This window comes from Lithobates pipiens, unplaced genomic scaffold (assembly GCF_037356315.1).
Source record: "Lithobates pipiens isolate NorthernLeopardFrog02 unplaced genomic scaffold, aLitPip1_a1.2 Scaffold_30, whole genome shotgun sequence".
Lineage (NCBI taxonomy): Eukaryota > Metazoa > Chordata > Amphibia > Anura > Ranidae > Lithobates > Lithobates pipiens.
In genome coordinates this window covers 36402233-36425493 of record NW_027507791.1, presented here as the reverse complement: position 1 = coordinate 36425493, position 23261 = coordinate 36402233, and the positions used below count along the sequence as shown (strand labels likewise).

The 23261-nt window shown below is 44.4% G+C and overlaps 2 protein-coding genes across 8 annotated transcripts in view; one reads left to right on the top strand and one right to left on the bottom strand.

Moving 5' to 3' along the window:
* The window catches only part of LOC143942631 (NACHT, LRR and PYD domains-containing protein 12-like), a 1996551-nt gene that overhangs the window by 621812 nt on the left and 1351478 nt on the right, over window positions 1-23261 (top strand). The window lies entirely within an intron of this gene.
* LOC143942632 (NACHT, LRR and PYD domains-containing protein 12-like) overlaps window positions 1-23261 on the bottom strand; it is a 305905-nt gene that overhangs the window by 481 nt on the left and 282163 nt on the right. For all 7 annotated transcript variants that reach the window (XM_077463990.1, XM_077463993.1, XM_077463994.1 and 4 more), the window contains one exon: window positions 12197-12361. In XM_077463990.1, coding sequence (XP_077320116.1) covers window positions 12197-12361 — 165 coding nt within the window. The remainder of the gene's footprint in view (window positions 1-12196; window positions 12362-23261) is intronic.

Here is a 23261-nt window from a genome sequence, read left to right as displayed (position 1 = left end):
TTTACCAACTAAGAAGTGACACTGCACAATGGAGGATGATGGGAGATATCAGATTATATAACAGGAAATATTCCTCCTCATTGGTCATTTGTCCTGTAAGATCTGTTCTGTCATGTCCCAAACCCACCAATCACAGCACACTTCTCTTTCCTTCTCATCCAATCAAGGACACCGCAGTTCAGATAAGTTTGGGTTATACTGCCACCTACAGGAGAATCTGACAAATGAGAGAACTGTGGGCGGGATAATCCCTCCTACTCCCAGCATGCCTCAGTGTTTTGCTGGTGTCCTCGGAGGACGGATGTCTTCTCTCTACTCTACAAACATTTCTTATATTGCAGATCAGCAATCCTGAGATGTGATGCTGGAAAAGATCTGCACACGCCATTCGCAGCCTTTCATATCCCATCCACATCAGTGCTTGTCAACCTTCTCACCTCGGAGGAAGCCCAGAAATGTTCACATCTACAGATCACAGAACATCGGTGATCACAGAGCTGCTGATAACAAAATCATTTGTAGAAATAGCATTAAAGCGGTAGTAAACCCGCACATTTTTTTTTTTTTTTTAAACCTGCAAAGCAAAAGGCATAATGAGCTAGTATGCACTGAAATACTTACCTTAGAACGAGGCCCCGACATCTGGCCCAATCCACGCCGAGGGAGCCGACGTGCTCCCTCTGCGTTTCTTCCGGGTATCGCGGCTCCGGCGCTGTGAGTGGCCGGAGCCGCGATATCGTCACTCCCGCGCATGAGCGCGGGAGATTTCAGTCCGGCCGGTCAGCCGCTGCCGGATTTTCACAGCGAGAACCCCCTTGTGCGCATGCGCCGCTGCAGTCAGCGGCGCATACCGAGGGGAATATCTCCTAAACCGTACAGGTTTAGGAGATATTTTTTTTTACCTACAGGTAAGCCTTATTATAGGCTTTCCTGTAGGTAAAAGTTAAAAATTTGGGTATACAACCACTTTAAATAAAAGAATAAATATTAAAATGTATTTAATGTGAAACTTGTGCTTTCATTTCCTGCAGAGCCTATCCATTCAGGGGATATCACATGGGACATTACAGGGGACAGGGGATATTACATGGGACAATAACTAGGACAGGGGACATTACATGGGACAGAGCACATTACATGGGGACAATACATAGGACAGGGGACATTACATGGGGCAGGGGACATTACATACGACAGGGCACAATACATGGGACATTACATGGGACAGGGGACATCACAGGGGACATTACATGGGACAATAACTAGGACAGGGGACATTACATGGGACAGAGCACATTACATAGGACAGGGGACATTACATGGGGTAGGGGACAGTCTGTTGGGCACATTGGGGGGGGAACAGTGGGGGACACTTCAGCGCTTGTTTCATATCTCCTCCAGTGGTGCTCTGTTCCCCCTCCGCCCCTCCTCCTCCTATCCTGTCCCCCCCAGATAATGTCACTTACAAGCACTGGGGAAGGACAGGAGGGGAGGAGGAGGAGGGGCGGAGGGGGAACAGCGCACTACAGCCAATAGGGTGCCAGCCGCTTCCCTGCCTATCTCTGCCTGTGTCTGTGATCCTTCTGCCAGCTGCCTGCAACTGTCAGTCAGATCACCACAGAACCCCTGAGGACCTCCCGCGGAGCCCCTGGATGAGAAGCACTGATCTAGACTCTATTGGATGCCGAGTCTCCCATGAGAGGTGAACCTGTACCTGAGGAATCCGTCTTCTGCCATTACCCCCAACATAAACACTCAGAGGGCACCTTCACACTGGGGGAGGGGCGGGTGTTAGCGGTAAAGCATCACTATTTTTGGTGGTGCTTTGCTGACCTTTTTGTAGCACTCTTCAGCCACTAGTGGGGCACCTTTAACCCCCCGCTAATGGACAAAAAGGGTTATAAGTGGGCAGGGGTGCTGTAGGAATGGTATATACCCCGCTCCTACAGCGCCTCAAAGATGCTGCTTGTAGGACTTTTTTGAGCGTCCTGCCAGCGCACCGCTCCAGTGTGAGAGCCCTCGGGATTTCTCACTGCAATGAGAGGAGAGGAGCTTTGCTATAGCGCCTGTAAAGCTCCTCAGTGTGTAAGTAACCTTAGTGATATGATGTGCACCACTTTACACCTTGGAGAACAGCCAGTCCCCTCCACCAGTGCTCTCCCCAGTCTAGGCTCCTTAGGGGCTCCTAAGACCACCAAGGCCTTTCCAGTGCACCTTCTGGTTGCAGTCTTCCTTTATGGAGAATGGGAAAATCCTGACAAGCTCATTGTGCCTCCCAAGCAACCTGCCATCCTTGTAACTGTTTGAGAGTTTGTTAAAAAGTGGTGCCCCTCCATGGAGTCAGCAGTGTGACCCGTCACTTGGAGTATCTGGATCTGATCCTAGACACGGCCCAAGCCAGAGTATTTCTTCCTCAGGGGAATCTTCAATCTCTTCTCCCAGACCGGGTCTCTTCAGTCCAGGAGACTTTTATGAGGGCCTCACCCATAAATGCAGCGAGATCTCTTCTAACTATGAGGTGTAAATGTTTGATAGGAGTTCTCATTGTCCTTAGTGGTGATTGGTGGTTTTTGAAGAATTTTGGATTGCACCGGATGTTTTACTTTCACACTATAACTATACAAATCACTAATTGTGTTATGTGTTTATATTCATTAACTGCAGTTTTACAGAAGGTTATTAACCTCTTCAGCCCCGGAAGATTTGGTTGCTCAATGACCGGACCATTTGTTTGCGATTCGGCACTTCAATTTAACTGACAATTGCGCGGTCGTGCAACATTGTACCCAAACAGAAGTTACGTCATTTTTCCCCACAAATAGAACTTTCATTTGGTGGTATTTCATTGCCTCTGTGGTTTGTATATATGCTTTTTATATGTTCTTTCTATTAATTATCAGTGAAATAGTCTCAATCCCATTGTTATATATTCACTTAGAAGAAATGTTGTGATGAGGAGTCTCACTTTTAGTGTTATATATTCACATTTATATTGTGTGATTGTTATATACTAGAGCTGCAGTCTTCCATATTGTACTATTGGATGTATATCGGTCTTCCTGCTGGTTTCTGGTTCTCACTATCAGGCCTCATGCACACCGGATGATTTTGCTCCTAGGGGTGGCATTTTTTCCTGCCTCTAATCTCCCCCATGTTATCCTATGTGTCCATTCACACAGAAACTATTAGAGGAGTTTAGTGACCGGAGAGTTTAGAGGCAGAAAAATCATCTCCAGTGTGTTCAGGAGCAGCAGAGTTTTGTCATAGAAACACTTGATGAGTGTAAACGCATGTAAATGTGTCTAAACTCCTGGTAATGATAGGAGAGTTCAGCACCTGAGTCTTCATTTATTTCAATGGACATAATAAATGATTTATTCTGCCAATGACATGAAAATGCCCAAATGCTTGACACAGGTAAATGCTGCTCAATACATGACATACATTTACAATCTTAAGGATTTTTGGCTAAAATGCTGCCAGGAGGACGACTTCTAGGAGAGGTGAGAAAACATCCAGTGTGCCCGAGGCCTTGGAGATGACACATTTTATTTTGTTTTTAATTCAGATATTTCATTTCTTTATTTCATATCCAACTTTAACCACTTGCTGACCATGCTATAGCTGAATGAATAGTGAATGCTAGTTCTGGGAGGCCGCCATATGACAGCTCCCCCATGGTTCCCCTTAAAATCCATACCAGACCTAAGGGCCTTGTATGCTCCAGGAGGGTGAACCCATGCCAGATTTTTATTTAAAATTTGGCGTGGAGTTCCCTCTCAAGAGCTGATTATTCTGTGAGAGGTGACATTATCGCCTCAATATAGATGGAGATCCGACTTGGAGGCGACTTCCATTGAAATCAATGGGTACCAGTCACCTAGAAGTCAGATAGAAGTAGTACAGGAACCTTTTCTGAAATTGGAGCGACTTCAGTGGTGTGCATTAAGGCTGGATTCACACCTATGCATTTTTAAAGCATTTTGCAGATTTGCACTACAGTCCATTTAACCACTTAAGAACCGCCGCATGCCATTGTACGTCATCACAATGGCATGTACAGACACAAGCACATACATGTACGTGCTTGCCTACCAGCGGGTGGGAAGTCCGATCGGACCCCCTCCCGCTGGATGTGGCAGTCCGGTTCGCTTCAGGAGCGATCCGGGATGAGGGGATGGCCGTTGGTTTCTGGCCATCCCCTCTCGAGCGCTCCTGGCGAATGAGAAGCTTCCTCCCACTGTGTATTGCATACACAGGCAGGGAGGAAGTGATGTCATTCTCCTCGGGGTGGTCTTATTGACCGGACTACGAGGAGAGGACACAGTAAGTCTGCACCAAACACTACACTGACACTAACTAACACACAGGCACACAAACCCCCCGATCGCCCCCCTGCCCTCCTCCCCCCCAGTCACTGTCACTGATTGCAGTGATCATTTATTTACTGATCACTGCATTCAGTGTCAGTTGCCCTTAGAGTTAACTCTTTCACCCCCTTTTGCCAGTGTCACTAAGCGATCATTTTTCTGATCGCTGCATTAGTGTCGCTAGGTAGCTAGTTATTTTTTTAGGTTCACCGCCAGGTTTTTATAGCGCTAGGTACCCCGATATACTACCCAATAATGGTTTTAACCCCCTGATTGCCCCTAATTAACCCTTTCACCCCCTTTTGCCAGTGTCACTAAGCGATAATTTTTCTGATCGCTGCATTAGTGTCACTGGTGCCGCTAGGTAGCTAGTTAGTTATTTAGGTTCCCCGTCAGGTTTTTATATAGCGCCAGGGACCCCCATATACTACCTAATAAAAGTTTGAACCCCCTGATTGCCCCTAGTTAACCCTTTCACCAGTGATCACCATATAAGTGTTACGGGTGACTCTGGTTAGTTAGTTTGCTTTTTATAGCATCAGGGCACCCACCATTTATTACCCAATAAAGGTTTAACCCTCTGATCACCCGGCGGGTGATATCAATTAGGTTTTAGGGTCAGGGTCTGCGTCACCCCAGGCAGCGCTAGGTTAGTGCCAGTACCGCTAACACCCACGCGCAAAGCATAAACCTCCCGTAGTGGTATAGTATCTGAACAGATCAATATCTGATCAGATCTATACTAGCGTCCCCAGCAGTTTAGGGTTCCAAAAAAACGCATTGTTAGCATAACAGATACCTGCTAGCACCTGCGTTTTGCCCCTCCGCCCAGCCAACCCAAGTGCAGTATCGATCGATCACTGTCACTTACAAAACACCCTGCGATCGCTAACAGTTTTTTTTGGTAGCATTTTATATTTAAATTCGGAAGGCAGTGCTTGGTTTTCGGGGTCCCGCACGTGGCTAGGCTCCCAAAAAGTCCCCCACACGTGGTATCCCTGTACTCGGGAGAAGCAGCAGAATTTATTTTGGGGTGTAATTTGACTTATGCCCATAGCATGTGTGAGCAATATATCATTTAGTGACAACTTTGTGCAAAAAAAAAAAAAAAATTTAATATTCCTGCAACTTGTGGCAAAATATAAAATATTTCATGGACTCAACATGCCTCTCAATAAATAGCTTGGGGTGTCTAATTTCCAAAATGGGGTCATTTGGGGGGGGGGGGGTTGTGTTATTTTGGCATTTTATGGCCTTCGAAACTGTGATAGGTAGTGAGGAGTGAAATCAAAAATTTGCACCCTTAGAAACCCTGAAGGCAGTGATTGGTTTTTGGGGTGCTGTACGCAGCTAGACTCCCAAAAAGTCCCACATATGTGGTATCCCCGTACTCAGGAGAAGCAGCAGAATATATTTTGGGGTGCAATTCCACATATAACTATGGCATGTGTGAGCAATATATCATTTAGTGACAACTTTTTGTAAACTTTTTTTTTTTGTGTCATTATTCAATCACTTGGGACAAAAAAAAATATTCAGTGGGCTCAACATGCCCCTCAGCAATTTCCTTGGGGTGTCTACTTTCCAAAATGGGGTCATTTGGGGGGGTTGTACTGCCCTGTTATTTTAGCACCTCAAGAAATAGGCAAGAGATAGGCAGTCATAAATTAAAAGCTGTGTAAATTCCAGAAAATGTACTCTAGTTTGTAGACGCTATAACTTTTGCGCAAACCAATAAATATACGCTTATTGACTTTTTTTTACTAAAGACATGTGGCTGAACAAATTTTGCCCTAAATATATGACTAAAATTTAGTTTATTCGATTTTTCTTATAACAAAAAGTAGAAAATATCTTTTTTTCTCAAAATTTTCGGTCTTTTTCCATTTATATCGCAAGAATAAAAATCGCAGAGGCAATCAAATACCATCAAAAGAAAGCTCTATTTGTGGGAAGAAAAGGACGCAAATTTCGTTTGGGTACAACATTGCATGACCGCGCAATTACCAGTTAAAACAGTGCAGTGCAAATTTGTAAAAAGACCTCTGGTCCTTAGGCTGAAAATTGGTCCGGGGCTAAAGTGGTTAATATGGTTTCCTATGGAACACGTTCTCTAGTGCAAATCTGCAAAATGCAAAAAGCACTAAAAATGCCATAGGTGTGAATCCAGCCTAAGACGGCTCTCATTCACTTACATTGTTTTTTTTTTTACATGTAGCACGACTTGAGGCGACTTGAAGTCGGACCCAAAGTTGCCCCTGTGTGAATGGAGTCTGAGTGTCTCAAGAAATGAGATAGGTCCTCAGTACATCAGGTGTGATCAGTTTTCAGTGATTGGCACCAATGAAGACTCTATAACCTTCACAAAGACCAAATAATATCCACTGAATTGGGTTATTTTTTACCAAAGATATGGAGCAGGATTCATTTTTTGTCAAAATGTATTAAGAAAATTACTAATTTGCAAAATTGTATAACAGAAATTAAGAAAAATGCATTTTGTTACAAAATGTTTTTATTTTATTTATAGTGCAAAAAATAAAAACCCAGTGCTGATTAAATATCACCAAAAGAAAACTCAATTTGTGTGGGAAAAAAGGCAAAAAATGTCCTATGGGTACAATATTGTATGACTGAGTAATTGTCATTCAAAGTGTGAGAACTGAAAGCTGAAAATTGGCCTGGGCAGGAAGGGGGTGAAAGTGCCCGGTGGGAGAGGGTTAAATAAATTGGCGATATGTAGAGACAAACATGATATAAAATATTTCTCCATTATTATTATTTGATTTATCTCGTTTGGACAGAACAGTCCAGGATTGGATATTTATAGACAATCTGTAAAAGAAGAGAAGAATGTTACCAGAAGAGAATGAATTTCTCCCCCAGGAATAGGGATGAGCTTTGAGTTCGCCTGTTCACCAAACAGGGAACAATTTGGGGTGTTCGCAGCAAATTTGAAAAACCGGGAACACCCTGTACAAGTCTATGGGAGAAATCTAAAGTACTAATTTCAAAGGCTAATATGCAAGATACAAATATACAGGTTTCTGTTACATCCCAGGGGGTCGGGGTCACCCACACCTCATTGGGGAAGCCAGGCTTCCCCACTTGCATCAGAGGGGGGTGGGGTCAGATGATGGGTGGCCCCGCCCTCCTCATATAAGAAATGTCAGGCTGCCGGGATCCCGCAGTGTCTCCACCAGTGGAGACAGAGGAAGGATGGATGGACTGCTCTACGCTGGACGGAGAGATCCCCCATCGCTGGACCCTGGAGAGATGATCATCCATCATTGGATAGCAAGAGTGGATTACCACCGCTGGAATCTTTTTTTATTTTTTTTTATTTTTAATAAAGGACTTTTTCAAAGGTGTGTTTGTCTTTAACATTCTTTTACACTTTCTTTATGAAATGGTAGGGGTACATTTGTACCCCCTTTCCATTACCATTTCAAACAGGGGGTGGGATCTGGGGGTCCCCTTGTTAAAGGGGGCTTCCAGATTCTGAAAAGCCCCCTGCCCGCAGACCCCCACAACTACCGGCCAGGGTTGTGGGGATGAGGCCCTTGTCCTCATCAACATGGGGACAAGGTGCTTTGAGGGGTCTGTGACCCCCAAAAGCATCATCCCAATGTTGAGGCCATCTGGTACGGTTCAGGAGGAGGGGGCACTCTCTCATCCCTGCTCTTTTTCTGCGGCCTGCCAGGTTGCATGCTCGGATAAATGGTCTGGTATGGATTTTTAGGGGGAACTCCATGCCATGTTTTTTAAAATTTGGCATGGAATTCTCCTTAAAATTCATACCAGACCCTTTGGTATGGATATTTAGGGGGAACCCCACATCATTTTTTTTTTAAAAATTGACACGGGGTTCCCCTTAATATCCATACCAGACCTGAAGGGCCTGGTAATTGAATTTGGGGGAACCCCACGCTTTTTTGTTTTTATCAATTACTTTTCTGTGTTATGGGGAGCCGACAATTCATTAGCCGCAAGTGATTTTAAATGACTTTTTTCCTGCAGAAATGACACTTTGTGCAGGGACAGTTCTAACCACGGGAAACATGCGCCCCTTCACAGGCATACTATACACATCCCCCAGGTACGAAATTATTAAAATCACTGCTCCTGAAAAAACTGCCCTTTTTAAAACTTTTTTTTGCACTGATCCATGTCCCCTGGGGCAGGACCCAGGTCCCCAAACATTTTTTAGGACAATAACTTGCATATTAGCCTTTAAAAATAGCACTTTCGATTTTGAACGTTCGAAGTTTAGGTCTGTTAAACTATTCCCTACACGAATGGAACTCATTTCTCTTTATTGAAATCATTAATATTAGATGACTTTATAAAACACGATCGATCATCTACACTATTGGAGGATTACTCTTTTTGTGGATCCCAATTACTAAATGTAACATGAGAAGTGGATGAGGTGGTGGGATCCATTCATTATTCCTGTATGGGGATTGGACCATACACACTCACACTGACCTCTAGGCTTTCACCTCCAACCTTCTGCTAAGTCTTGGATTCAGTTGTGGGGATTCACTTTGATGGTCACAGAAGTCTCACTCATGTTGTGGAAACTTCATTGACTAAAAGTGACACCATTGTACTTTGGGATTCCCTTTGAACATCATGGTGGAGGATTTGATCTTATGGTGTGGAGAAGATTTTATTATTACCGTTCTTTATTTGGATCCTTTTTGAAAATTTGTACTAATATTACTGCACTAATTTTATATATGCTGATTATAAATTCTCTTCATTAGTTATCAGTGAAATAGTCTCCATACCATTGTTATATATACACTTATAGGGAGTTTTGTGTTGAGGAGTCTCACTTTTATTGTTATATTTTCACATTTATATTGTATGAATGTTATATACTAGTGCTGCAGTCTTCTATATTATACTAGATGTACTTATTTATCGGCGTATAAGACGCACATTCATTTTAAGAAGGAAGTTGCAGGAAAAAAACTTACATTTTAAATAAGGAACTTTGAAGCAAAATAAAGGTCAGTGCCCATCTGCAGCCTGATCGATGCCCATCTGCAGCCTAGAGGGGACAGGGAGGGGGGCGGGACGAGCGCCAACAGATTACATACAGTGAGAATATCCTATGATAGACAGAACAGTGGTCCAATGGTGGCCCAGGAGACGGGACTTCCTATTACAGAGGCCACCAAGTAAATAGGAGATTCTCACTGTAGTAATCTGACGGCTCTCATCCCACCCCCTCCCTGTCCCCTCCGAGGCATCTAAAATTGAAGTATTGGCGTATAACACGCACACGCTAATTGCACCTGATTTTCATGGTGAAAAAGTGAGTGTTATACGCCAATCAATACAGTAATAATTCCACCAATAGCGATCAGATGTAACAATTCCATTCACTACAAAAATACACTTTCATACATGTGAGGAAGGGCAGATCTCCTGCAGCCTATTCACAGCTACTTCCATCTATATAACTTATAATATGCAAAAATAAATAAACATGAAGAGCAACAAAGTTATCTTTAAAAACTTAAAACATCAAGAGAAAAATGATAAAGGTAAAAAAGCAGATTTCCTTCAAACCATTCACCACTACTTCCATCTCCAATCACCATACAGTGATTTGTGCAGTAACAGAAATAAGAAGTCCCAGAGATTCATCCAGATGGTTTAAATCAATGCTAATCAATTGTGACCTCTTTGCAGCAACTTCAATCAACCTCCCCCACACCAGTGAGCAAACAGGTCACTTACCAAAAGGTTTGTCCCCAAAAGCAATGCCCAGACACTCTTGTTTATATCCTTCCAGCAGCGCCACTCCGCTCAAGCCGGCTTCCGATGAGAACAGACTGTGTCACGGAATGTCAGACCTCCAGGTAGTATCTCCAATATCACCCGAGGCTTTTTCTTTTCTATGTAATGTGATGGCGGCCATTGTCTGGATACCTCGGGTGATATTGTATTTTTGCACATTATATGTTATTTAGACTGAAGTAGCTGTGAATAGGTTGGAGGAGATCTGCCCTTCCTCACATGTATGAAAGTGCATTTTTGTAGTGAATTGAATTGTTATTATTGATCACTATTGGTGGAGTTATCACATCTACATTAGAAGTGTTGGTATTCGGACACATTGTAGGTTGCAGATTTCTCATTTGTCTCATCACACATTGTGTCACTAAGTGTAGGGCTCTATACATAGAATTATATTATACTATTTGTACTTCTATATCAGACTTCCTGCTGGCGGCTGGTTTTCATTCATTCGATTTTCATAAAGTTGTTCATGTTTTTTAGTGCAGATATTTAATTTTTACATTTTTATATCCAGCTTTAGAGAACTGTCTGATATTGGTGATATAAAGAGACAACCACGATAAAAATTTTATAGTTTGCACATCCAGCTTTCTCAGACAAAAAAAACAGAATCGGCTATCAAAGGCACAATACTAATGATCCAAAAATTGTCTGATCGTTTGGACAAAATTTTACTACTTATTTTCGTATTGTGTGTATGGGCCTTTAGTCCGTAGGGTTCAATATTGAGTTGGCCCACCCTATGCATCTATAACAGCTTCATGTTTTCTGGGAAGGCCGCCACAAGGTTTAGGAGTGTGTCTATGGGAATGTTTGACCATTCTTACAGAAGTGCATTTGTGAGATCATGCACTGATGTTGGATAAGAAGGCATGGCTCGCAGTCTCCGCTCAAATTCATGCTAAAGGTGATCTATAATGGGTGGAGGTCAGGACTCTGTGCAGACCAGTCAAGTTCCTCCATCCCAAACTCGCTCATCTATGTCTTTATATACCTTGCTTTGTGCACTGCCCCAAATCATTTGGTGAAGGGGGATTATGGTGTGGGGTTGTTTTTCAGGGGTTGGGCTTGGCCGCTTAGTTCCAGTAAAGGGAACTCTTAAGATGTCAGCATACCAAGACAATTTGGAAAATTTTATGCTCCCAACTTTGTGGGAACAGTTTGGGGGTGGCCCCTTCCTATTCCAACATGTATGTGCAGCAGTGCCCAAAGCAAGGTCCATAAAAACATGGATGAGTGAGTTTGGGGTGGAGGAACTCGACTTGCCTGCACAGAGTCCTGACCTCAACCTGACAGAACACCTTTGGAATGAGTTAGGGCAGAGGCTGCAAGCCAGGCCTTCTCATCCAACATCAGTGCCTGACCTAACAACTGTGCTTCTGGAAGAATGGTCAAACAGTCCCACAGGCACACTCCTAAACTTTGCGGACAGCCTTCCCAGAAAAGCTGAAGCTGTTATAGCTGCAAAGGATGGGCCAACTCAATATTGAACCACACGGACAAAGACTGGGATGCCATTAAAGTTCATGTGCGTGTCCCAATACTTTTGGTAATATAGTGTAACAGTCCAGGATTGGATATTTTGGCTCCATGCACACTGGCTTAAATAAATTGCTGCTACTACAGGAGTTTTGTGTTCTGCCTGTAGAAGCAGCTCCATGTTCTCCTATGTCTCCATACACATTGGGATGATTACAGACATATTTTGACCTCAATATTTAGAGGCAGAAAAAAAAACTCTTCTGCTTCGTGTTTCTGATTGGAGATTCGTGGGAGAAAAAATGCAAAACTCTCCTAAACTCGTCTAAACTTTGTACAATAAACTCTCTATATGAAAGTTTTTTTCTCCCAAGGGAACTGACATTTTTTAAGCCCAGTGTGCATGGAGCCTTATGGAGTCTAAAGATGGAATTTGATGACATTCTCATATTTCTATATTATTTATGTGGTTTAGATATAAAACTGTCCCAGAATATTATTGTCTCAGTCAGTCCTGTTATACTCACCGTAATTCCTCTATCCGGCTTGTTGTCAGAGCTTCCATCAGATCCCTGAAATGAGGACCCTCCAGATTGTTCCTAGACAGGTCCAGTGTCCTCAGTGTCTGGTTATTTCTTATTCCAGATGCCAGGTGGGGGCAGGAACTGTCTGTCAGGTGATTAGAGGACAATCTGTAGAAGAAGAGAAGAATGTTACCAGAAGAAAATGAATTTCTCCCCCAGGAATGAATGTAACTATTCTCTACATGAATGGAACTCATTTCTCGCATCTCTCTTTAATCATTTATATGAGATCACTTTATAAAACACGATCGATCATCTACACTATTGGAGGATTTCTCTTTTTGTGGACCCCAATTACTAAATGTGACATGAGAAGTGGATGAGGTGGTGTGATCCATTCATTATTCCTGTATGGGGATTGGACCATACACACTCACACTGACCTCTAGGCTTTCACCTCCAACCTTCTGCTAAGTCTTGGATTCAGTTGTGGGGATTCACTTTGATGGTCACAGAAGTCTCACTCATGTTGTGGAAACTTCATTGACTAAAATTGACACCATTGTACTTTGGGATTCCCTTTGAACATCATGGTGGAGGATTTGATCTTATGGTGTGGAGAAGATTTTATTAATACCGTTTTTTATTCAGACTTTTTTTTTAATTTATACTAATATTTCTGCAATAATTTTATATATGCTGATTATAAATTCTCTTCATTCGTTTTCAGTGAAATAGTCTCCATACCATTGTTATATATACACTTATAGGGAGTTTTGTGATGAGGAGTCTCACTTTTATTGTTATATTTTCACATTTATATTGTGTGAATGTTATATACTAGTGCTGCAGTCTTCCATATTATACTAGATGTGCTAATTCCACCAATAGGGATCAGATATAACAATTACATTCACTATAAAAAAATACACTTTCATACATGTAAAGGCAGATCTCCTGTAACCTATTCACAGCTACTTCCATCTATATAACTTATAATATGCAAAAATAAATAAACATGAAGAGCAACAAAGTTATCTTAAAAAAAATGAAAACATCAAGAGAAAATTTATAAAGGTAAAAAAGTGGATTTTCTTCAAGCCATTCACCACTACTTCCATCTCCAATCACCACACAGTGACTTGTGTAGTAACAGAATAAGAAGTCCCAGAGATTCATCCAGATGGTTTAAATCAATGCTGATCAATTGTGACCTCTTTGCAGCAACTTCAATCAACCTCCCCCACACCAGTGAGCAAACAGGTCACTTACCAAAAGGTTTGTTCCCACAAGCAAGGCCCAGACACGCTTGTTTATATCCTTCCTGCAGCGCCACTCCGCTCAAACCGGCTTCCGATGAGAACAGACCTATCTCCAATATCACCTGAGTTATCCAGAAAATGGCCGCAATCACATTACATGGAAAAGAAAAAGCCTCCATAGTGCATAATCCTTAAATATATATAGAATCACAGATTGTCCCCTTTCATCATATACACGAGTATACACAGAACTCAGAGCACACACCGCTCCAGACTGCAGCCGTGTATGATGGAGTCCAGGCAGTGACATGGAGGCTTTTTCCTTTCTATTTAATGTGATTGCGGCCATTGTCTGGATACCTCGGGTGATATTGTATTTTTGCACATTATATGATATATAGACTGAAGTAGCTGTGAATAGGTTGGAGGAGATCTGCCCTTCCTCACATGTATGAAAGTGCATTTTTGTAGTGAATTGAATTGTTATTACTGATCACTATTGGTGGAATTATCACATCTACATTAGAAGTGTTGGTATTCGGACACATTGTAGGTTGCAGATTTCTCATTTGTCTCATCACACATTGTGTCACTAAGTGTAGGGCTCTATACATAGAATTATATTATACTATTTGTACTTCTATATCAGACTTCCTGCTGGCGGCTGGTTTTCATTCATTAGATTTTCACAAAGTTGTTCATATTTTTTAGTGCAGATATTTCATTTTATTAAATGTTATATCCAGCTTTAGAGAACTGTCTGATATTGGTGATATATAGAGACAACCAGGAGATGAAATATATCTCCATTATTATTAGATTTATATAGTTTAGACATACACTATATTACCAAAAGTATTGGGACATCTGCCTTTACAAGCACATGAACTTTACTGGCATCCCAGTCTTAAGCCTCGTACACACCATCAGATTTTCTGACGACCGTTCGTCCCTTTTTTTTGTGACATGCTAGTCTCATATGGAAAGTAAAGAGGTTACTCACCATACGATAATTCTCATCTGACAGAATACAACTTCAGAAGTGATGTAATGTGTTGAATAGTTTTGTATGTATTCTTTCGTTTCTGAGTTCACGTACGATAAAAATTTTATAGTTTGCACATCCAGCTTTCTCAGACAAAAAAATCAGAATCGGCTATCGAAAGCACAATACTAATGATCCAAAAATCGGCAGATCGTTTTGACAAAATTTTACTTCTGATTTTCGTATCGTGTGTATGGGCCTTTCGTCCGTAGGGTTCAATATTGAGTTGGCCCACCCTTTGCAGCTATAACAGCTTCATCTTTTCTAGGAAGGCTTTCCACTAGTGATGGACGAACGTTTCGCCCGGCGGTCGTTTCGCGGCGAATTTCCGACATTCGCGGTCCGCACGTTCGCACGCCTTTTTCCGTCGTTCGCCCCGGCGGACTTACGTGTTTAATGTGTACAAGAACTTTAACCTTTGGTGACACGTTTATCATGTGGTACAGGACAGCCAATTGAGACATGACAGCACATGGACACTTGGACATTCCCCCTAACCTATAAATACACCCGATCCGGTGGCCATTTTACATTCTTTCTTCTGTTACGATAGGGACAGGTTCCTGTGTGGAGTAGGGAGAGATAAACCACTAGCTATTTGGTACACAAAAGTTCTTTTCAGGACTGGTATAGGTGTTAGGTGTTTATAGGTTTGCTGTGCTACTGATTCTTGCAGCAGCCTGAGTGTCTTTTGTTAGTTTAGAGAAAGGGAAAGGGCGGTGTATGCTACAGGGACAGCAAGATTAGTCTTTCATCATTAGCTGTTACTATCAGGTCCACAAAAGAGCTGTTTCATCATAATAACCACTAATCGTTCTAGTCTACTATTTTTTGCCACTTTGTATAGGGACAGGAAGGAAGCAGTGTTGTCAGGCAGTGAGGGTAATTTTAAAGACTTGCTGTTACTATTAGTTCCACAAAGGTTCTTTTCAGGACTGGTATCAGTGGTACGGTAATAGGCTTGTACGCGTATAATATTCTTTCTTCCAAATATAGAAAGGATATTATACTTGACTGCTGCCCTTCTGCTGCAGTCTGCTAAACATTCACAACTCACTTGTTCCACAAAGCTCTTTATCAGGACTGGTAACTTGGTCTGTCTAGGGTGCTACGGTACATAGGCTTGAGTGCGGTACAGTCTGCTGTTCTGTAAGGACCGCTATCGGTCCACAATAGATAGGGTTGACGTGCACCACTGCTGACCGCTGCCCTATACTGCAGCAGTCCTTCAGCGGTATAGGGACTGATGTACAGTCTGCTAAACACTAATACACAACCTGCTTGGTCCACAAAAGTTCTTATAAGGACTGGTAACTTGGTATAGGGTGCTACGGTACATAGGCTTGAGTGCGGTACAGTCTGCTGTTCTGTAAGGACCGCTATCGGTCCACAATAGATAGGGTTGACGTGCACCACTGCTGACCGCTGCCCTATACTGCAGCAGTCCTTCAGCGGTATAGGGACTGACGTACAGTCTGCTAAACACTAATACACAACCTGCTTGGTCCACAAAAGTTTTTATAAGGACTGGTAACTTGGTATAGGGTGCTACGGTACATAGGCTTGAGTGCGGTACAGTCTGCTGTTCTGTAAGGACTGCTATTGGTCCACAATAGATAGGGTTGACATGCACTACTGCTGACTGCTGCCCTATACTGCAGCAGTCCTTCAGCGGTATAGGGACTAAGAGTTTTGTCACAGGGTGATTTAAGAAATGACAGGCAGAGGAAGAGGCAGGCCCTTCCGCAGGGGTGGTAGGGGTAGGGCAGGAGCACCAGCCTTGAGCCAAAGTGGGAAGTTGCAGAAGGTGCGTTCAATTACTTTAAAGGACGCACCAGACTTGGTTGAGTGGCTCACTCAGCCTTACTCTTCTGCACCCTCCTCATTCTCTCGATCTGCACCCTCTTCTTCACTCTCTGCTATGTGCACCCCCAAAGACACTACCACCAACAACACCACCACCACCACATACCTTCCGCTTGAGTCACAGGAATTATTTTCTGATCCATATCAAGAGGACATTTCTGATGCGCAGCCACTCTTGGTATTGGATCAGGAAGAGGAGGTAGCAACAAGCGCTACTCAGCAGTCTGACGACAGTACCCAGATCAGCCCAAGGAGGAGGTTGGTCCCCGGTGTTGCTGCCTACTCCGAGATCTCTACTTATAGCGGTGGGGAAGGTGACGTTGATGATGACGTGTCTAGTGATGTCACGTGGGTGCCCACAAGAGAGGAAGAGGAGGGGAGTTCAGAGGGAGATATGGACCAGCAGAAAGGGAGGAGAAGCAGCAATAACTTACATTGCACAGCAGGGACAAAGCAGACTGCAAATGTATCAGGAGCGAATCATCGACCATGTACGGTCACATCTGGCGCTCCCAGGACACCGGCACATGGCTCCGCAGTGTGGGCTTTTTTTAACGTGTCCGCTGCTGACAATAGCGTTGCCATCTGCAATCTTTGCAGTCAACGCGTTAGTCGCGGTAAGCCCAATACTCACCTAGGGACGACCGCCTTAAGAAGGCACATGAGCAGCCATCACCGAGCCCAGTGGGAGCAACGGAACACACAAAGCCACACTGCAGGCTCTCACCGTCCAGCCTCGTCTTCTACTTCTCCTTCTCCTCTCTCCTCACAATTGTCCTCCACTCCACCTTCCATCACGCCAAGCTCACGTTTTTCTGCAAAAAGGCAGGCTTCCGTGGGCCTAATGTTTGAGCGTAAAAAAATGATGACGCCGGATAACCCTCTTGCCTAACGGTTGACGGCTGGCTTGTCAGAACTCATAGCCCGCCAACTACTGCCATATAAACTGGTGGACTCGGAGGCCTTTCGCATATTTGTGGCCATTGGAACACCACAATGGAAGGTCCCAGGAAGGAAGTATTTCTCAGAGAAGGGCATCCCAGAGCTTTATGGCCATGTTCAGCGGCAAGTGAATGTGTCTCTGGCACACAGTGTCGGTGCCAAGATACATCTGACCACAGACACATGGTCTAGCAAACACGGGCAGGGAAGGTATATCAGTTTTACTGCCCACTGGGTGAACCTTCTGACGGCCGTCAAGCATGTAACCCGTGGCATCCGTGTAGATTTGGTTTTACCGCCACGGATTGCATGCAGGCCTGACTCTTCTTCTCCTCCTCCTCCTACTCCATCCTCCTCCCTCTCCTCCTCAGCTGCCTCCTCCTTTTCCGCTGCTAGCGTCTCTTCCGCTGCACCGCCCAAGCTCCCCAGAACCTATTCCACATGCCAGGTGAGACGTTGCCATGCCGTGCTGCGTCTGTTGTGCCTGGAAGCCAAGAGCCACACTGGCCCGGCACTCCTTTCAGCTTTGCGTTCACAGGCAGATGAGTGGCTAACACCGCTCAATTTGACAGTTGGTAAAGTGGTGTGTGACAACGGTGCCAATCTGCTTAGCGCATTGAAACAGGGCAAAATCACGCACGTGCCGTGCATGGCACACGTCTTAAACTTGGTCGTGCAGCGATTCCTTGTCAAATACCCTGGGGTCCAGGACATCTTGCGGCAGGCAAGGAAAATCTCGGCCCATTTCAGAAGATCTTACACGGCCATGGCTCGCCTTGCTGACATTCAGCGGCGACACCATCTGCCGGTCAGACGTCTTATTTGCGATTGCCTGACGCGATAGAACTCAACCTTCTATATGCTTGATAGGCTGCTCCAGCAGAAACGTGCAGTTAACGTCTACCTGTATGAACTCTGCGAAAGAAACGGTTCTGGGGAGCTGGGTTTTTTTTCACCGCGCCAGTGGCTGCTCATGCGCGACGCATGCAGACTTCTGCGGCCATTTGAGGAGATCACCAAACTGGTCAGTCGCAGCCATGGCGCCATCAGTGACATGGTACCTTATGCCTTCTTTATGGAGCGTGCATTGCGTCGTGTCATTGATCAGGCTGTGGAGGAGCAGGAGCGGGAAGATGAGGAAGTCGCAATGCTGGATGAATTCCCAGGGGGGGCTACTCTATCTGAGACAAGTCAACAACAGGAGTCTGATGAGGAGTCAGAGGAGGATGGTGCCGGGGCGGATGAGCAGGAGCAAGAAGAGCATGCTTTAAACCTTTCTGGGATCCCTGTTGTGCGAGGATGGGGAGAGGAGAATGAAGAGGACGACATTATCCTGGATGATGAGCAGGAGCCAGGCCACCACACCGCTTCCACTTTAGTGCAAATGGGGGCCTTCATGCTCCAGTGTTTTAATAGGGACCCCCGTATAAAAAGCATAAGGGTCAAGGACCAGTACTGGGTGGCAACGTACTTAGATCCCCGGTACAAACACAAAATGGCGGAAATGTTACCGCCGTCGCAGAGGGCTGTCAGAATGCAGCACTTCCAGGCCTTGCTTCGAGAAATGCTGCATTCTGCTTTTGTGTGCGCTGGCAGAGGAGCAATTCCCACTCCCAGAGAAGGATTTGCGGGTACCAATCCAACAGCGCCTGCAAGAAGAGGCCGGTTTGAAGATGTGTTGGTGACTTCGGATATGAGGTCATTCTTTCAGCCGACCCATCGACAGGTGTCATCCGGATACAGCATCAGGGAACGCCTAGACCATCAGGTGTCCGACTACATCGGGTTAACGGCCGATGTGGATGCTCTGAGGAGTGATGAACCCCTGGACTACTGGGTCGGCAGGCTTGACCTCTGGCCAGAGCTTGCCCAATTTGCAATCGAACTGTTGGCTTGCCCCTCATCCAGTGTCCTGTCCGAAAGGACATTCAGCGCAGCAGGGGGGATTGTGACCGATAAGCGTACTCGCCTAGCTCACGACGGTGTTAACTACCTCACATTTATAAAAATGAATGAGGCATGGATCTCGGAGGAATTCAACACATGTGACCAGTAGACCATGTATATGTCTATAAACAATTTTTTTAATCAAGCACAGAGATCTTCTTAATTCATTTGGCTCACTTCCTTGTCCCAAAAAAGCACACCGTACTATATGCCCCTACCCTCCTCTTTGAAGAGGTTGAGCGGTGTCATATTTCTACTGGGGCTGCTTATGATATCCCTGTGCTGTGCTGACTTCCTCCTGGGGGTTCTTATTATGAGGGGATCACACTATCCCTGTGCTGTGCTGACTTCCTCCTGGGGGTTCTTATTATGAGGGGATCACACCATCCCTGTGCTGTGCTGACTTCCTCCTGGGGCTGCTTACGGTGCTGCTGTCAGCGCTGTATGTCACGGTGCTGCTGTCAGCGCTGTATGTCACGGTGCTGCTGTCAGCGCTGTATGTCACGGTGCTGCTGTCAGCGCTGTATGTCACGGTGCTGCTGCCAGCGCTGTATGTCACGGTGCTGCTGCCAGCGCTGTATGTCACGGTGCTGCTGCCAGCGCTGTATGTCACGGTGCTGCTGTCAGCGCTGTATGTCACGGTGCTGCTGTCAGCGCTGTATGTCACGGTGCTGCTGTCAGCGCTGTATGTCACGGTGCTGCTGTCAGCGCTGTATGTCACGGTGCTGATGTCAGCGCTGTATGTCACGGTGCTGATGTCAGCGCTGTATGTCACGGTGCTGATGTCAGCGCTGTATGTCACGGTGCTGCTGTCAGCGCTGTATGTCACGGTGCTGATGTCAGCGCTGTATGTCACGGTGCTGATGTCAGTGCTCTGTATTACGGTGCTGCTGTCAGATGCCTCTATCACGGTGCTGATGTCAGCGCTGTATGTCACGGTGCTGATGTCAGTGCTCTGTATTACGGTGCTGCTGTCAGATGCCTCTATCACGGTGCAGGTGTCATTCCGGTATGTCACGCTGCTGGTGATCATCTCCTGCACCCTCTTCTTTGCCTACCCTGGTCCTTGACCTTCCCTCTCCTCCATTGCCTATATTAGCTCCATAGTCCTGAATTGTCAGAACAATTTCCCAAATAAAAAAAGAATGCTTGTAGTTATCGATCCCAAATTCACCTCATACATGTATTATGTCATTGTCCAGGTGGTGAGACCACGTTTTCCGTTCTAATAATTACCACGTGGCTGCAAATTCGACATGAAGGTTTGAAACGTTCGCCTCCCATTGAAGTCAATGGAGCCCGCGGCGAACGTTCGGTTTTGCGAACGTTTGGTCCCGTTCGCGTTTCGCGTTCGCGAAACGTCCCGTCGGAAGTTCGTCCATCACTACTTTCCACAAGGTTTAGGAGTGTGTCTATGGGAATGTTTGACCATTCTTACAGAAGTGCATTTGTGAGATCATGCACTGATGTTGGATGAGAAGGCCTAGCTCACAGTCTCCACTCAAATTCATGCTAAAGGTGTTCTATATCAGGTTGAGGTCAGGACAGTCAAGTTTCTCCACTCCAAACTCGCTCATCTATGTCTTTATATACCTTGCTTTGTGCACTGCCCCAAATGATTTGGTGAAGGGGGATTATGGTGTGGGGTTGTTTTTCAGGGGTTGGGCTTGGCCACTTAGTTCCAGTAAAGGGAACTCTTAAGATGTCAGCATACCAAGACAATTTGGAAAATTTCATGCTCCCAACTTTGTGGGAACAGTTTGGGGGTGGCCCCTTCCTATTCCAACATGACTGTGCAGCAGTGCCCAAAGCAAGGTCCATAAAAACATGGATGAGTGAGTTTGGGGTGGAGGAACTTGACTAGCCTGCACAGAGTCCTGACCTCATCCCGATAGAACACCTTTAGGATGAGTTAGTGTGGAGACTGCAAGCCAGGCCTTCTCATCCAACATCAGTGCCTGACCTAACAAATGTGCTTCTGGAAGAATGGTCAAACAGTCCCATAGACACACTCCTAAACTTTGCGGACAGCCTTCCCAGAAGAGCTGCAGCTGTTATAGCTGCAAAGGATGGGCCGACTCAATATTGAACCCTACAGATGAAGACCGGGATGCCATTAAATGCCATGTGCGTGTAAAGGACGGTGTCCCAATACTTTTGGTAATATAGTGTAACAGTCCAGGATTGGATATTTTGGCTCCATGCACACTGGCTTAAAACATTGCTGCTACTACAGGAGTTTTGTGTTCTGCCTGTAGAAGCAGCTCCATGTTCTCCTATGTCTCCATACACATTGGGATGATTACAGACATATTTTGACCTCAACATTTAGAGGCAGGAAAAAAAAACTCTTCTGCCTTTGTGTTTCTGATTGGAGATTTCTGGGAGAAAAAATGCAAAACTCTCCTAAACTCATCTAAACTTTGTACAATAAACCCTCTATTAGGGATGCACCGAAATTTCGGCCGACGAAACATAGCAGCCGAAAATGGCCTTTTCGTCATTTTGCCGAAAGAGAATTCTTGCCGATAATGGCGTCGAAAATTGCGCATGCGCAGTAGCGGTGGGAGAAACTTCAGATGACATCACTCGTTCTGTGGGCGGCTTGCGCGTTCCTCGCAGATAAGATGCCGCACTCGTAAGCACGTTCCCTGCAGAGACACTGGCACCTTCCCCGCGGACGCTCCTTGTGCTTGTGAGACGCTGCTGGGACCCGAGAGACGCTGCTGGGACCCGAGAGACGCTGCTGGGACCCGAGACGGCTTCATAGAGGGCTGCACATACTGAAGTACAAGAGTGGGCACTGTCCCTCCTGGATGGCTACCATTGCTACTATTCGCCGGTGAGCAATGCATTGCCTTTTTGCCTTAAACTGCCAAAAAATCCAACTAATTTATTTTACTATACTACTGAAACTGTCATAGCAGTCAAACAACATGTATTACTTACGCCTTGGTGCCTTTTGTGCCATGCAGTATGGTATTAATTAAATGTCTTACAGTACATTGTGATGTAGCAAAAAATGTAAACTGATTTGAAATGGAATGGCATGCTATTTATTCTGTAGTACTAGTATACTATAAAATGTATGCCCTTGTTGTCATTGAATTTGTCATTTGGTATAGTATAGCACACTGACATGACATGATTTTTTTTAAACATGACAGTACGCAATATAATATATTATATTTATCAACTATATATATATTATATATTTTATTCTACAACAAGCACATGAAGTTATAGTATTATATTATACTGCAGAATAGCGCCAAAAAAATTAAATATAGCATGAAATTGCAATTGCAATTTGCATGCAAGCAATCCATTCCATTTGCAATGAAATTTAATCGGTGCAATTATATTATCTTTTTGCTACAAGTCAGATGTAGTGCAGTGCAGACATATTATTAATTACCTTGCATGGCAAGAGCTGCATCGTTTAAAAAAAAGTGATAGTTTGTTATTTTTTAAAGCTGCCTCCTGGGGTTTAGCTTTAAAATTAATTTCGTCCTTTTTTTTCTTTTCCCCCTCAGATTTCGCTCCCACTATAGATCATTCTATGCTATTATTCTGCGCTACCAGCAAAGGTAGACCATGTCTGCAGTGTGGAAATATTTTAAAGTTTCTGATAAAGACCCCAAATTTGCAATCTGTAGTCTTTGCTCAGCAGAAATTTCAAGAGGGGGTACAGTGCCAAGTCATTTTTCAACAACAGGTTTGATACACAATCTGAAAACACGACATCCAGTTCAGCATTCAGATTACAAGAAAACAGTGCCACTTCCAAAAAGTGACTCAGGCTCAACACCATCTGTGGCCACGGTCTTTGAAAAGGTTAAAAAATTTGCAAGTGACAGTCCCAAAGCTCATGCCATAACAGATAAAATTATGGAATTTATTGCATTAGACGACCAGCCATTCTCTGTTGTGGAGGACATTGGATTCCGTAGGCTTATGCAACATATTGAGCCGCGTTACTCACTACCAAGCAGACGCTACTTTG